The 13627-nt window shown below is 36.8% G+C and overlaps 1 protein-coding gene across 1 annotated transcript in view; it reads right to left on the reverse strand.

Moving 5' to 3' along the window:
• The window catches only part of ALDH1L2 (aldehyde dehydrogenase 1 family member L2), a 34372-nt gene that overhangs the window by 6630 nt on the left and 14115 nt on the right, over window positions 1-13627 (reverse strand). The window contains exons 7-19 of the mRNA XM_084505506.1: window positions 12462-12596; window positions 11969-12094; window positions 10486-10577; window positions 9971-10118; window positions 9116-9235; window positions 7890-8017; window positions 4634-4784; window positions 3807-3877; window positions 3593-3698; window positions 3116-3203; window positions 2261-2354; window positions 1890-1986; window positions 365-463 (exon numbers count right to left, since the gene is read on the reverse strand). Coding sequence (XP_084361632.1) covers window positions 365-463; window positions 1890-1986; window positions 2261-2354; window positions 3116-3203; window positions 3593-3698; window positions 3807-3877; window positions 4634-4784; window positions 7890-8017; window positions 9116-9235; window positions 9971-10118; window positions 10486-10577; window positions 11969-12094; window positions 12462-12596 — 1455 coding nt within the window. The remainder of the gene's footprint in view (window positions 1-364; window positions 464-1889; window positions 1987-2260; window positions 2355-3115; window positions 3204-3592; window positions 3699-3806; window positions 3878-4633; window positions 4785-7889; window positions 8018-9115; window positions 9236-9970; window positions 10119-10485; window positions 10578-11968; window positions 12095-12461; window positions 12597-13627) is intronic.

The raw sequence follows: 13627 nt of genomic DNA on the forward strand, positions 1-13627 counted from the left end.
ACTATCGGATTTTTAAGAATGACTAGCTACGAATCCAATATGCCTTTTTCAAAACTTCATAGCAATCTTCAATCACATGGACGGAAGCTCAATTGTTGTTTTCATCTTACTTTCTAAATGAAATATGAAATATCACCGAAGGCACAATATTTATTTCAATGTTACTTATCTGTGCCTTACTGATAAAAATATCTCCCTTTAGTGTCTTCCTTTTAACCCTGCAAGAGGGTCACAAGAAGTAGTATTGCCTACCCTAAGCAATAATGAGAAGTTAAAAAAAATAAAATAACATGAAATGAACATTTCTATAAAACTAGTGGATCATTGTGCCATAGTAACACATCTGCTTAAACTTTATTCTTACCACTTTTCTAACAAATTCGTCGTGGATTGATTCCTCCACAAACAGCCTGCCAGCAGCAATGCAGTTTTCTCCTTTGTTGAAATATACTGCTCCCATACCCTGATCAAAGGGAAAAAAAACAAACATTCATCTTTATATACCTATAGACATCCTCTTGTTCATTTGCTGTTTCATTCTGTTCCCTTTGGATGCATTCTATGTTTGTAACACTCAAAGTGTGATGCTTCATGTAAAGGGACATCATTGATGCAACAAGCAGACTAATCTTACAATTGGCAAACACACTGCTCCAGAGACAAATGGCTTGGGATGAACCCATTAGCACTGCTCTTTTCATTTCCATCAGTGTTCCACAGAAACACCTGCTGCAGCATCACAGCTAAGAGAGCTAGCAGCATGACCAGAAAACATAAAACTGTGTTAATCCACTGAGCAAAACTGCTTGAGTAGATAGTCACTTGTAATGGGGTGAACATTACCTCACTGTAATCTGCAGTGGACCTTCTATTTCAAGAGTGTGGATTCAGAATCAGTGCAGTATGTTCCCTTTTATTTACCAAAAATTGATGCCTACTATTGTTTTTCCAGGGGGAGTAAGGAGGTGGGGGAAAGAAAGGCAGGAAAAATAAAACTCCCTCAAAGTTGTTTTTTGGCTGCTTCAAAGGCCTAGAGTTTTGGCATAGTATGTATGATGAGGATCATGTGCTAATGTCAAGTGTATGGCAAAAAGTCACTGTTTTGAAAAAAGCTGTCAATGTTACGTATATCTTAGGCCAACCTCTGCATCTCTACATGTGAAAACAGTGGTGTGACCAAGCAGTGCACTGACTACAAAATTTTAACTTTTATTTACACGCATACTTCACTGTGCAGTCACTCAGACTCTTGTCCTGCCAACACAAGCTCAACAAATGTGGAAAGTATATAACAGTTTCTTCCTGCTTTCTGAGACCTTCATTTACTTCTTAGTGAGCAAACTGTATCTATTGTCATTTTGTCAAGTCAAATCACTTGAGCAGGAAATAATCTTAAATCTACCAAATTTCTTGTTTGCACTTTTTACTTTGAAATTTTAAATGCATTACAGCTGGTTGGGAAGGTGAATTATGTGATTGATGGTGAATTAAGAAGCATTGTATGGCAAAAGGGAGCTCACTGTATATTTTATCTCACTCTCAGACTTATTTTTGAATCTTTTTTTTTTTTCCCTTTTTTTAAGCATCAGATTTTGACAGAAATAATTTTTAACTTACTGGCTGATGAAAATACTTTCTAATTATATTTCATGTACTGTCTAATGTATACTTGTAGTACAAATCCCTGTCTTTTTGGCCTAGCATGTACAATTCAATTGTGCTGGCATAAAAAACATCCTACAGAAAGGGAGTCTGTTTTCTAACAGATTACATAAATCTTCATGCAAGGGTTCCCTGCTGCAGTTTTTGACAAAAAAAGAATAGTATTGATATACTCTGAGGTTGTATCACCAAGGCTTTGGGTATATTTTATTTCAAAGTAGCATTACCATTTTTACAGCTCTGTCAAGATCGCAGTCGTTGAATATGATCAGTGGTGATTTACCACCAAGTTCAAGTGAAACTTTCTTCAAATTAGTGGCTGCACTGAAAAAAAAAAAAAAGATTATGTAAAAACAAGCAAACAACAACAACAATACCACAAACTTTTAAATAGCTGTTTTCAATATTTCCTTTCAATCATAATTAGTGAAAATATAAAGCTCTACTTTCTAACAATGACTTAGTAGAATTCTACATACATGTAAACAACCATGTGTAGTTGTGCTTGGGTATTACTGCTACATGCAATATATAGCCAATAAAGTACTTAAGAACTAGGTAAAGCAGCATTTATTTATGAATCTTATGCTGAGAGTACCTCTTCATGATCTCTTTACCGGTTGGTGTAGAACCGGTGAATCCAATTTTGCGAACATCTGGATGTTTAGACAAGTGCTGTCCCACTAGGCCACCTGGGATGGGAAAAACAGCTTAGCTGGACAGTATCTAAGCAATTTTTACTACCCCAGCAGTAGCACTGTACACAGAAAGAGTTAAGAAAGAGTCAATCAAGTAAAATATCACATCCTTATTTATATTTACAGCTTTATTCATATGACTATGAAAATATCCTGTTAGTTAACTTAAATCACATTAACATGTCCAAATTCCCTCATTTCTCTGTTCTAAAGAATATCTTCCCTAATATTCCACTGTAGGTGGAATGATCAGATTCATAACAGAGCCTGCCCCGTGCAGTTACTCCGTCACTTTACTTCTTCAGGGGAAAGACGAAAATGGTGTCACTAGGTAACACGGTGCGGACCACATTATTTATAGTGACCAATAAGCATCCTACCTGCTTGCTTTTCGTCTCACAGTCATGTTTAAATACCTCCAAGTGACGATAAGATTAGGAGAAAAAATGAAGTCTTACAATCAAGTGCAACACGTTTCTCTCTAATACATTCCTTTTCAGAGTATTCATACTATTTGTGTGAGCTTGGAAAGAGTGTACGCTGACAGCTCTTACCACTAGTTAGAGCCAGGTGACATACAGAAATTTCCAATTCAGTTCTGGAAAGTCATGAAATCGCTGTATGACACAGGTGCAAGCCTACTACCTACAAAGATAAACGAACTCATGTACTAGGTTTTCAAAGGTACAATGCTAGTTCACCAGCTTTAGCATGACCTACTCTTTCCAGAAAAAAATGGTTAGTTGAAGTTTTACCTGAACCAGGCAGAATATTTATAACACCCTTAGGAAATCCAGCTTTAGCTGAGAGTTCTGCAAACTTCAAGGAAGTCAGAGGTGTGACCTAAGTAGAAACACTTAGATTAGGTCTCCTGTTTTAATTAAATGCACATCAATAACTATTGCACTCAGTACTTCTTAACTTCGAATTATTTTCTGCAAGAAACAACAACTTTTAATTTGCTGATACCGTGAGGAAGAAGGTGGATTCAAATCATTCATCAAAACATCATATATCATTCTTGCAAATGAGATTACCATCACAGTAGAATTTAAGACAATCAGTATCTTGTACCATCATGGCTATTTATATTAATATACATGCACTTTAAAACATAGAACAGGTTAGCCTATGGATGAAATCCACTAGGGTGGATTATTTTATGGATAAATCATTTTGCCTGAACAAAAATTAGAGGACCAGAGCCATTTTTACATTTCTTTTAGTTTTACCTGAGCTGGCTTGAGAACCAATGTGTTGCCTGCAGCCAAGCATGCCGCACTCTTCCATGCGAGCATCATCAGTGGGTAATTCCATGGGATAACAATTGCACAGACACTTGAAGTAGGGAAAAATGGGGAAAAAAGATTACAGTTTTGAAGGCAACATTTGAATGATTTTTCTGTATAACAAGGCTGTCACTGAGAAGAAAAAAGTGATACTTACCCTATTGGCTCTTTCTTGGTGAATGTTAGATTATGGTTTGGCCGTGCCTGGTTAATTGGAATTGTAGCACCCTGAAAAAAAAAAAAAAAAACAAAAAACAAAAAACAAAACAAAACAAAACAAAATACCACAGATTAATACTGGTACCATTTAATCATTTTGGTTTCAAATAGAATTTAAGTAGCTATATAAGTATGTTTTGGAAAGCCAGAGAGTAGTCTTCAAAACCAGAAACACTTATGCATCAGAGAAAGGAGTGGATGTTTCTACTGTAAAATTTTCTACTAAGACTACTGTAACCAAATCCTGATTTTCAGTTGGGTGACATAAAGGCATAGATAAAAAATATGGAAGAACGTAAGGCAAGAATATAATGGAGGAAAGAAAGCTGAATGATATTCCTGGTTGTGGATCTTAAAGGTTGATCTTTGGCTGTTGAACCTATGCTGTTTGCTGTGGTACCAAGCAAATTTAGAAGTCTTGGCCAGGACATAACAGAGCATGAGGCTCTGCACCTAACAGCATGACTGGACCACAACAATATTCTGTTCCACGGATTATAAGAACTGACTAAGCATGCATATCCTCAGACATCTCAAGTAATTTGTTAGATATTGGGAGTCAGACTTTAAATCCATATTCTCCAATTGGAAGCAGACACTGCTTTTGTATTGCCAGGAACATCCACTGTAGGTAAAATTCTAATTCTGTTTTATTTTTCTATTCTTTGATTACTTTGCTAACACTGCTTTTTGGCACTGTGTCAGCAGAAAAAAAATGCATAGAGAAGTACTGTTATTGGTCATTTCCTTTACACATTCACTTGCCTGAATTTTGTCGCACCATCCAGCAAAGTATCTGAATGTTTGCACAGACATTCCAATATGGGTCTTCAAAGCTAAAGTGTAGACAGCTCCTGAATCAATAGACTCTATGGTTGCTAACTCTTCTTGATGTTCTTCCATCAGGTCTGCAAGTCTGTAATCAAAACATTACAAATGCATGTCAAAGAGAAGTGACTTCTAATCATTGAGAGCATAAAATGGTATTTTGTGTGGCAAAGAACTGTAACTAAAATAGCAATGCCACTGAATCTAGAAGTGCAGCATTGGAGCCACTGCTCATTAATGTCAGCAAGAGCTTGAGCAATTGTCTGTTAAAGTCTGCATATGTCTTAATGTGGACTGCAGTATACACTGGATTAAGACTAGATCTGTGAAAAATTCACCTGGTCATTCAATTATGGTTTTGCAATTAATATTAGAAAAATTGCTCTCTCTCTGTTGTACTACAAGGAGCCAATTATAAAAAATCAGACCCATAAGTCAGAAAACAAATGCACAGTAACATAAGAAATGTCAAGTAATCAAAAGTACTGAGAAGGGCTAGTTAGTGTCCTAAACTAAGACTTGGGAAACCTAGCGTCATAACACTGCTTCGTATTGTCTGAACTTGGACAGATTGCTTAAGTGTTACATGCTTCAAAGGCACATGGATGTCCAAAGATATAGATCCTAAGCTGTAACACAAATTGTATTTTATATGCATTGGTACATTTGAAAAATCTGTCTCAGGGTCTCCTTAGGCCTAAAGGTCTCCATCTGTTAGATTTATGAAGCAAGACAGTGGGGTGAAAGTAAGACTGTGAGTAGTCTGTAATCTGTGAGTCTCTGTGGTAAATGCTGTTGAATTAATAGTAGCAGCAGAAGTATCTCTTAGTGGTCCCCTGCTCAGGCAGAAAGGTACATTTGCATGAAGGAATTTTTGCATCCAGGTCTTATGTCTCATATAAAAGTAAAATAGATGAGGCAAGGTTTTTCTTAAGCTTCTGTCTGTTTTGGTACTCAGATGTATAAACAATGCTCTCATGTGATTTTAAGAGGTTAACTAGGTGCATTTTAGATCCTGTAAAGAGCATTTGAAACTGGATGTGGAAACTATTTTTTCCATTATGTCATTTCTGCACACTTAAAACATTTGCAGAGATGTAGAAAAATGCCCTTCAATACCTTTTTAAATTGTATTTTCAAGAGTTAGCTAGAGGTCAGGGCATAAGCAGCACTGTGCAAAAGAACAGGTATGGCATGTCAGGCACAAAGGAGGAAGTTCCATTTACTGCATTCCTCATATCTTCTATTAATGATTCCCTAGGACAAAGTAGCAGAGCTAGAGGCTTTAAAGGTACAAACCTCTCCAGTCTGGCACTCAAAAGCTCAAGAGGAAGAAAGGGCCTTGTTTGAATTAAGGTGGACTGGAGAGAGACTTCATTCATACTGGGAATGATTTGCAACATAAATATTCTGGTATACCTATCCTGGAGAGCCAGTCACCTAAGCAGAGAAGAGTTTAATCCAGGAATAATCAGTGAAAGGGAGTTACCTTTACAATATGCCTAACCAACATAGCTCTGCTTGCAGGTCTTTCAGGTGTAGAACACAGAACAGTAGTCCTAAGATATTCAAGGTTTATATCCAGGGCAGAGTTACCCTGAGTTTTCAAGCACTCTACATTCCTAGCACAATTTAAATCCAAGTTTGTACATGTTTTGAACTTTGAACACTTTTGAAAGTTTTAATTGTTAGTTGTGGTGTTTAATTTTAATCTGAGTTTTTAATATTAGTTTTGATTTTATTTTTCTGTTGTGATTTTTTTTCAGTTTTGCAGGCCTTTTTTTTTTTTTTTTTTTTTTTTTTTAACTTTATGAGACAAACAGCATTTTCAACATTGCTTTCATTCTGTATTGCTAAGATGCCTGCAATGTATTGTAAAGCATTTTAAATACTTTTTTATTTCTCAGTTACACCTATTTGGCACATAACCTCCTGGCACAAGGTAATACAGGCTTAATAAAAACAGCAGTGCATATGGGCATACTATGCAATATTACATTTTTTGAAAGGAAAAAAAATCCCTCTCTTCGCTACAGATGAACATGCAGTTTTTTCAGCCCAGTTGACTTGGCCAGGACATCCAGTATTAATGTTGACAGGCCTGCAGGCTACAGCCTGCAGAAGAAAGATGTTCAATACACAGAACCTACTTCTTCATGAGTTCTTTGGTGTAGGAAGTTTCAACTCTGTTCAAGATCCTACCGTCCTTAAAGCCTACTGCTATGTCAAGTACAATAACTAAGCTATCTGCCCCATGAATAAGAACAGAATTTGCCAAATACATTTATTTCTCTGTGCTGAGAATTTATTTTTCATCATCACATTACCTAACTGTGGACCTGTGGCAATCAGGATTAGCAATCTGCTTGTTCGCTCATCTGTACTCTACTTACTCATCCATTCATGTGTACTGAAATTGAAAAAAGGACACTGAAAGCAGTAAAACCACTTCATATAGCTCCACAAAAGAGGCTGTCTTTATAGGGAAGCTCTGAAGCTTCTAGTTAGGTCAAGTTTGCAAGACAGTCCCCTGCCAGTGCTTGCTCTCTGGCATCAGAAGTGTCATGCTGCATATGGAGAATCTTCAGTAACTGGGTTTTAATTAGCTGCCTCTAGTGTTGCCCTTGGAATATCTAGCTAGTATGATCATCCTGTCCTTCCAAGATCACCTCTTGCCTTTCAAGGATCAGAAACCATCACTAAAATACCATTCATGCAGCATAATCTCTGTCTTCTGAAATAATAACAACACAGACAAAAGGAGAACCAGACATTCTCTAGGGCTGACACAGTGAAACAAATTCAAATGAGAAGAACTGAGCTGGAAGCCTCTCAGCTAAAAGTGGGATTCAGCTTACAGTGTTTCTACACTGTGCAATTCTTCCAAAGCAGACCATAAAACATCTGCTAGGGTGGGTCTGTAGCAGGTTAAGAAGTATGCTGGTTTATGTACATGGAAAATCTAGCATCAGTTACAGTCAGTTGCAAAATTAGTGGCAGTGTGGCTGTGTGGTTACTGTATGTAGTGCAAACACAGGTACTGAAGTAAACTAGAGGGCGAAAAGATAACTAGTCTGGTAATTCTGGGATTAAGAATATCCATCATGTTCAGAAAATCTGTAACAATTCTTCAGAGGAATAAAACAACATGATTTTAAAAAATGAAACAAACACAAAACTGCTCTTTACATACCTGTACATGAGTCGCCCTCTTTCCCTTGCATTCATTCTTCCCCATTCACCATTTTCAAATGCCTCTTTTGCTGCTGCCACTGCTTTGTCAACATCAGCGAATGAAGCAGAAGATACACTGGCTATTATCTGTCAAAAGGTAGCGATGTATGTGTTAGCTCAGACTGAAAGGCTACTATGCTGTGTGCAAGTTTTTCTTCCTAAACTTCTTGATAGGGTATAAGCAAATAATCAATATTGTCAAGCCCATCATTTGTCACGGGTGAATAATGCTGTAAGAAGTTCAGACACAGCTAACACTGGCTGAATTTCACAGAATTGTCTAGGTTGGAAGAGACCTCAAGATCATCGAGTCAGATGGAGTCAATAAGACGGAGTCAATAAGATGGAGTCAAAGAGACCTCAAGATCGTTGAGTCAATTTGGAGGACAATGCAGGGACTCTGATTCCTACATCTTTCTTCACATCAAGGCACATTGTCTCACTGATATATACACAGTATTTTATGACGATGGTGTTCTATCAAGTATACATTGCAAATCCTAACACAGAATTGCTATGATTTTTAATCCTTTCCATTATGGAATTAAAATAAAAGTACCAGAATCTGGCTTCTGATGACAGTGACATTTGTGGTATTGATTTCAGCAGAATTCAGTTACTCCAAAATTAAGTGGCATACAAGGGCATCAGCAGCGCTTATTTATAATTCTGAGTCACTCAACCAATATTCAGTGTTTTTGAGAGGACGAAGTGGAACTGTATTTTCCTCTTGAGAAGTCATCTTTCTAACTGGGAATTTAATGGGATATTTTAAAGTCACATTTGCCCTAAGACATCAGCCTTGTAAATAAAAGTAAAACAAAAACTGTTGATGACTGACAAAAACTATATACAATATCCTAAAATATATACTTCTTTAGCGAGTAAACTTCAGCAATTTTTCTTTGCAAAGCTAAACAAGAATGTAAAAGTAAAACATAGAGCTGGGCAGGGAGACTGACATACTAGTTGAAGTGGAATTGGGTTATTTTTAATATGCAACTTAATTGAAATGCAAAAATGGTAGAATATACAAATTGAGAAGTAAATTGAAATGTAAAATTATTTCTAGAGGTTCTTTAAAGTATTTATGGTTTTGAACTTGGCAATATTTGGTATTTTAGATTTTTTGTGGGCAAAGAAATTGAAATAAACTGGTATTGATTACGCTTAAAAATTACTTACTGATCCATCTGTTGGATTTATGGTATCATATGTTTTTCCATCATCAGCATTTATAAATTGACCATTTATGAAACACTGGTATGGCATATTCACAGTCATGTTGTTCACATTTTTTGAAACCTAAGAGAAAAATAAATAAGAAATTAATTTGAATTTTTAATAATTAAGATTTTAATGTAGCTTAACAAGCTTTTGGTATGTACAGCCAACATCCACCTACATTTTAGGATGTATATATAGCTGTTAGCAATGATCAAAAAAGTAAAATGAAATTGAAATCATATTCTCCATTAACACCAGCACCCATACTCAGAGACAGTGAAGCAGATTTCAATAATTTTTATCATTGGATCTCTGTGGCTAAAAAAATACCAAACCCTGGTTAAGGCTGGCCCCAATGGACTTGAAATGAATGTGTAATTCCCAAATTCAAGTAATCCTGACATGTTTAATGACTTCACAAATTACACTATCCTCCTTTCACACAAAGTTTCCAATCGACACTTAGAAGAAAAACCTAGCACAGTTTGTGTCAGGACAGCAGAAGGTCTAGAACCATTGTGACTGAGGCATACTGGCAGGACAGAGCAGGAGAGGTAGGAATATCTGCATGTATGAGAGCTACTCTAAAGTGTGTTCTTGATCTCACAGTTTCTATAACATTGTAAATGATGTTGCACACATACTTCCGCTCCAAAATGAAAATATATAAAACCTGGTGAAAAAAAGTTACAAAGAGTTTGCATGACCAAATGCCTGTATTTCCTTCCACATCAAGCAGTCTAAGAAAATGCATCATCTATCGTCCCCCCAAAAATAAACAGTAAGCAATGAAGGCAAAATAAAAAATCTTACATAATCAATGACCAACTCTTCCTCTTTGTCCTCTCCTCTGAGTTTTCTGACAGCCATCTGAACAAAGTCTGCAAACTTAGTGGCCATATACACATCTTCATTCTGTAGCTGAAGCCCACTATATTTCTGTTTGATTTCTTCTAGCATTCTGAAGATTTAAAAAAATAATAAGAAGTTGAATTACAAATGGAAGAATTATTCAGATAAACAAACCATTGTAAGTTGGAAAGGAGTCAATAGTGGGCACTGGTTTGGATGCGTGTGCACATATATGTGTACGTGTCTCTCTGAGAACAATGGCACTGCAGTTGTACATTTTACTGAAATCCCTTGGTTTAATTGGGGGTGTTATGGAAAAGAAGATACATTGGACAAAGTTTTTCTTTTTTATTTTATATATTTTTATTTTATTTTTTGAACACTATCAACCCTGACTTAAAAGCACTATGACAACACTGTTTCCATTAACTTTTGCTTCAAAATGTTTTTGTTTTGAGTAGTTGTTTTTTTTTTACCTGACAACATGCATAGAGGATGCTCCAGATTTGAAGAAGTCTGTTGAATCCTCAATTACAGCAACATTGCTCAGAATTCCTTTCCAAATGGCCTAATAATATACAAAAAATGTGGAGATAATGATGAACAATCCTCTAATTGCAAGAAGTATTTATTGAGCGGTATTTTATAAGGTATCCATGCCTACAAAGTATATTATTTCATAGGATTATAAAACAGAAAAACATTTTAAGAGGATCTGGAACTTTCTATAGATCTCATGTTAGCCAATAACATAATTATCACATACAAAAAATTTATTTCTTCCATGATAATTTCACTTAATCAAACACACAACCTGAATGGTACAATGTTAATAATTTTCATGCCAATTTTTAAGGCCTTTATTCTCCAAATATATTCCTGCTGCATTATGGAATGTGCTGTCAACAGAGGTTGGGATTGCCTGGAGAACTTTGTGACTGGATGGTGGCAGCTGAGCAGAGCTGAGAAGTAGTTTAAGCTGAATGCATCAGATAGACATTTCTGCTAATGTGAAAGGTGAAATAACTGGTAGAATGAAATTTCAATTAATTATAATCAGGTTTCGGAGTCAGCAGCTCGTGTCATGAACTGAAGAGTTCACCTTTTTTTGAGCTGTCGTATCAGTCAATAGCTCCAGGCAGCATTTTAGTTGCTGGCAAGCACGTTCAATGTAATCTTGGAGAAGCAGTTTAAAACATCAGTGCATCAAGCTGCTTGACTTGTGCCAAAAGTTATTGGCTCTGTAGCTGAGCTAGCGGAAGGGGAGACATCTGTGATTCAGTTGCTCTGGCACAAAACCCAAACTAATCACCAACGTGGCTTCAATCTAAGCACATGACACTCATTACAGGGGGGAAGACTATGGAAGATGACAGCAAGGTGCCTCTTGCCTTGAGAGATTTCTGTTCCAGCTGCCCCATCGCCACATCCCTCTGCGAGGTAGCCTCTTGTGTATGGTTGTGGCAGAAGACAGCACAAAGGCAGAGGAGAAAACTGCTGCTTTTCTCTCTCAGACTGCTGTTCCAAGACTCCCTGGAGCTTGTCCACAAGAACCATTCAGACTGCATCCAAGTGAGTGCTACCACAGTGAAGAAAGGATCTCACAACTATGAAGGTCTAGAAAATCTCACTGTTGTGAGACAAATGTCCTTTTGTTTCTCCTCACTCTACACTCACTCCCACCTTCATCATTCACAAACCTCTACTATCACTGACCCTGTGATCACTGTCTTTGTACCACTTGTATCTGAAAGAAAATTTGATAGGGTTATGTGTAAATTTTTGTATATTCTAGTGAATTCTCACATCTATCAGAATTAATTTCAATAACTAAAGATTTGACTCCATACTCTTCAAAAAACAATTTTCTTGGTGAAATAAAAGCCATGCCTTCCTTATAATGAGTACACAATGCTTTTGTCTGAAGTAATATACTACTAAAACAGTTTATTGTATTACCCTAATATCTTCTGCCATCTTTTTTTCCTCTTCTGTAAGTTCCAGGGCAGTTGTTTCATCAGCAGAGAAGTATTTAGATGCAGGGATCATTTTTCCATCCTCAAACTGTAGATTTCGCACTAGTACCTGAAAAATGAGGGGATATGACTTTAAATTATCTGGGAGGGAATACATTGTGTGGAGAGTTTTTAGGTATTAATATGGTCACAGAAATAGTAAAATAAATGGCTTGTAAGAAAGCTGCAATGATACAGGTAATTTAACAGGTCATTCCTACTTGTCTTTAGATTCTCCCCTAGCATTAATGCATTTTAATCCATTGAAAATAGACATGGATTTAGTTTGAAGCAAAACATGAATGACTTTTCTATAAGCTCCAAACAAATTTGCTACCATTTGCAGCTCAATTTGTATAGCATAACAATTCCACACTACCTGCACTTCTTGCTAATTTATTCCATCCATACTCATGTTTGCCAGGGTGAGCACTTACCATCTTCCCATCATTACCAAAAATGACCAGGCCATTCTTGGTTACAAGTCCAGGTCTTGAAGCACCTTTTATTGCCAACTCTTGCCCAGCAGGCACCGAAGCATCAAGTAATGATGATCCGTAAAAAGTAACCACCTAAAAAGAAATTGATTTAAAAGTACATAGATTCTAAACATGCTTTAAAATCCTAATGATGAAGTGATACTGTTTGGAAGCTTTAATATAATGTAAAGCAATAAAATATAACTAACTACACATGGAAAACATGATATAACATTATTTCTGTATCTTTGCAGCCCAGGACATGTAAAACTTTGCAAGCTGTCTAAACCTGCAAAGCTGCTTAGCTGTAACTTTGTGCAAGACTAAATCAATGCAGAAAGGGAAGCAATTTTTGTCAGCACATGTCCAAAGTGAGAGACCAGCAGAAGCCTGGCTGTGAGTGGTGGAGTCCTGATCTGCCTCCAGGCTGGAAATGCTGAATGCTGCCTCTCATTTAGTCTCTTCTGCTCTTTCTGGGCTCTCAAATCAGTCCCTCAATATTAGGGCAGAGCTAGGCTTTTGGAGCAGAGTAGCAGCATCTGGCTAACAAAATTTGGACATCATACACAGGAAATGTGACTTTAAAATATTTTATGCAAGTAAAATGCAGATCAAATGTGTAATGGTTTTAAAATATAGAATAGAATCATAGAATCGCATAATGTCTTGGGTTGGAAGGGACCTTAAAAATCATCCATTTCCAACTCCCCTGCCATGGGCAGGGATGCCACCCAATAAATCGGGTTGCCCGGGGCCTCATTCAACCTGGCCTCGAACACCTCCAGGGATGGGGCATCCATAGCTTATCTGGGCAGCCAGTTCCAGTGCCTCACCACCCTCTGAGTGAAGAATTTCCTCATAACCTCTAATCTAAATCTCATCTCTTTTAGCTTAAAACCCTTCTCCCCTCTCCTGTCATTATCTGACTGAGCAAAAAGTTGTTCTCCATCTTTTCTATAAGCCCCCTTTAAGTACTGAAAATCTGCAACATGAAAAGGAAGTAGTTGTTTTGGGATTAAATTAGATAAATTTATTTCTGCAAATGATTCTAGTATTCTTAGGACCAAAACTGTTTTAAAAATACTTTTTTGTTGTTGTTGTTATTTCAGTGCTCAGTGTTTATA

This window comes from Aythya ferina, assembly GCF_964211825.1.
Source record: "Aythya ferina genome assembly, chromosome: 1".
In the NCBI taxonomy this organism is placed as follows: Eukaryota; Metazoa; Chordata; class Aves; order Anseriformes; family Anatidae; genus Aythya; species Aythya ferina.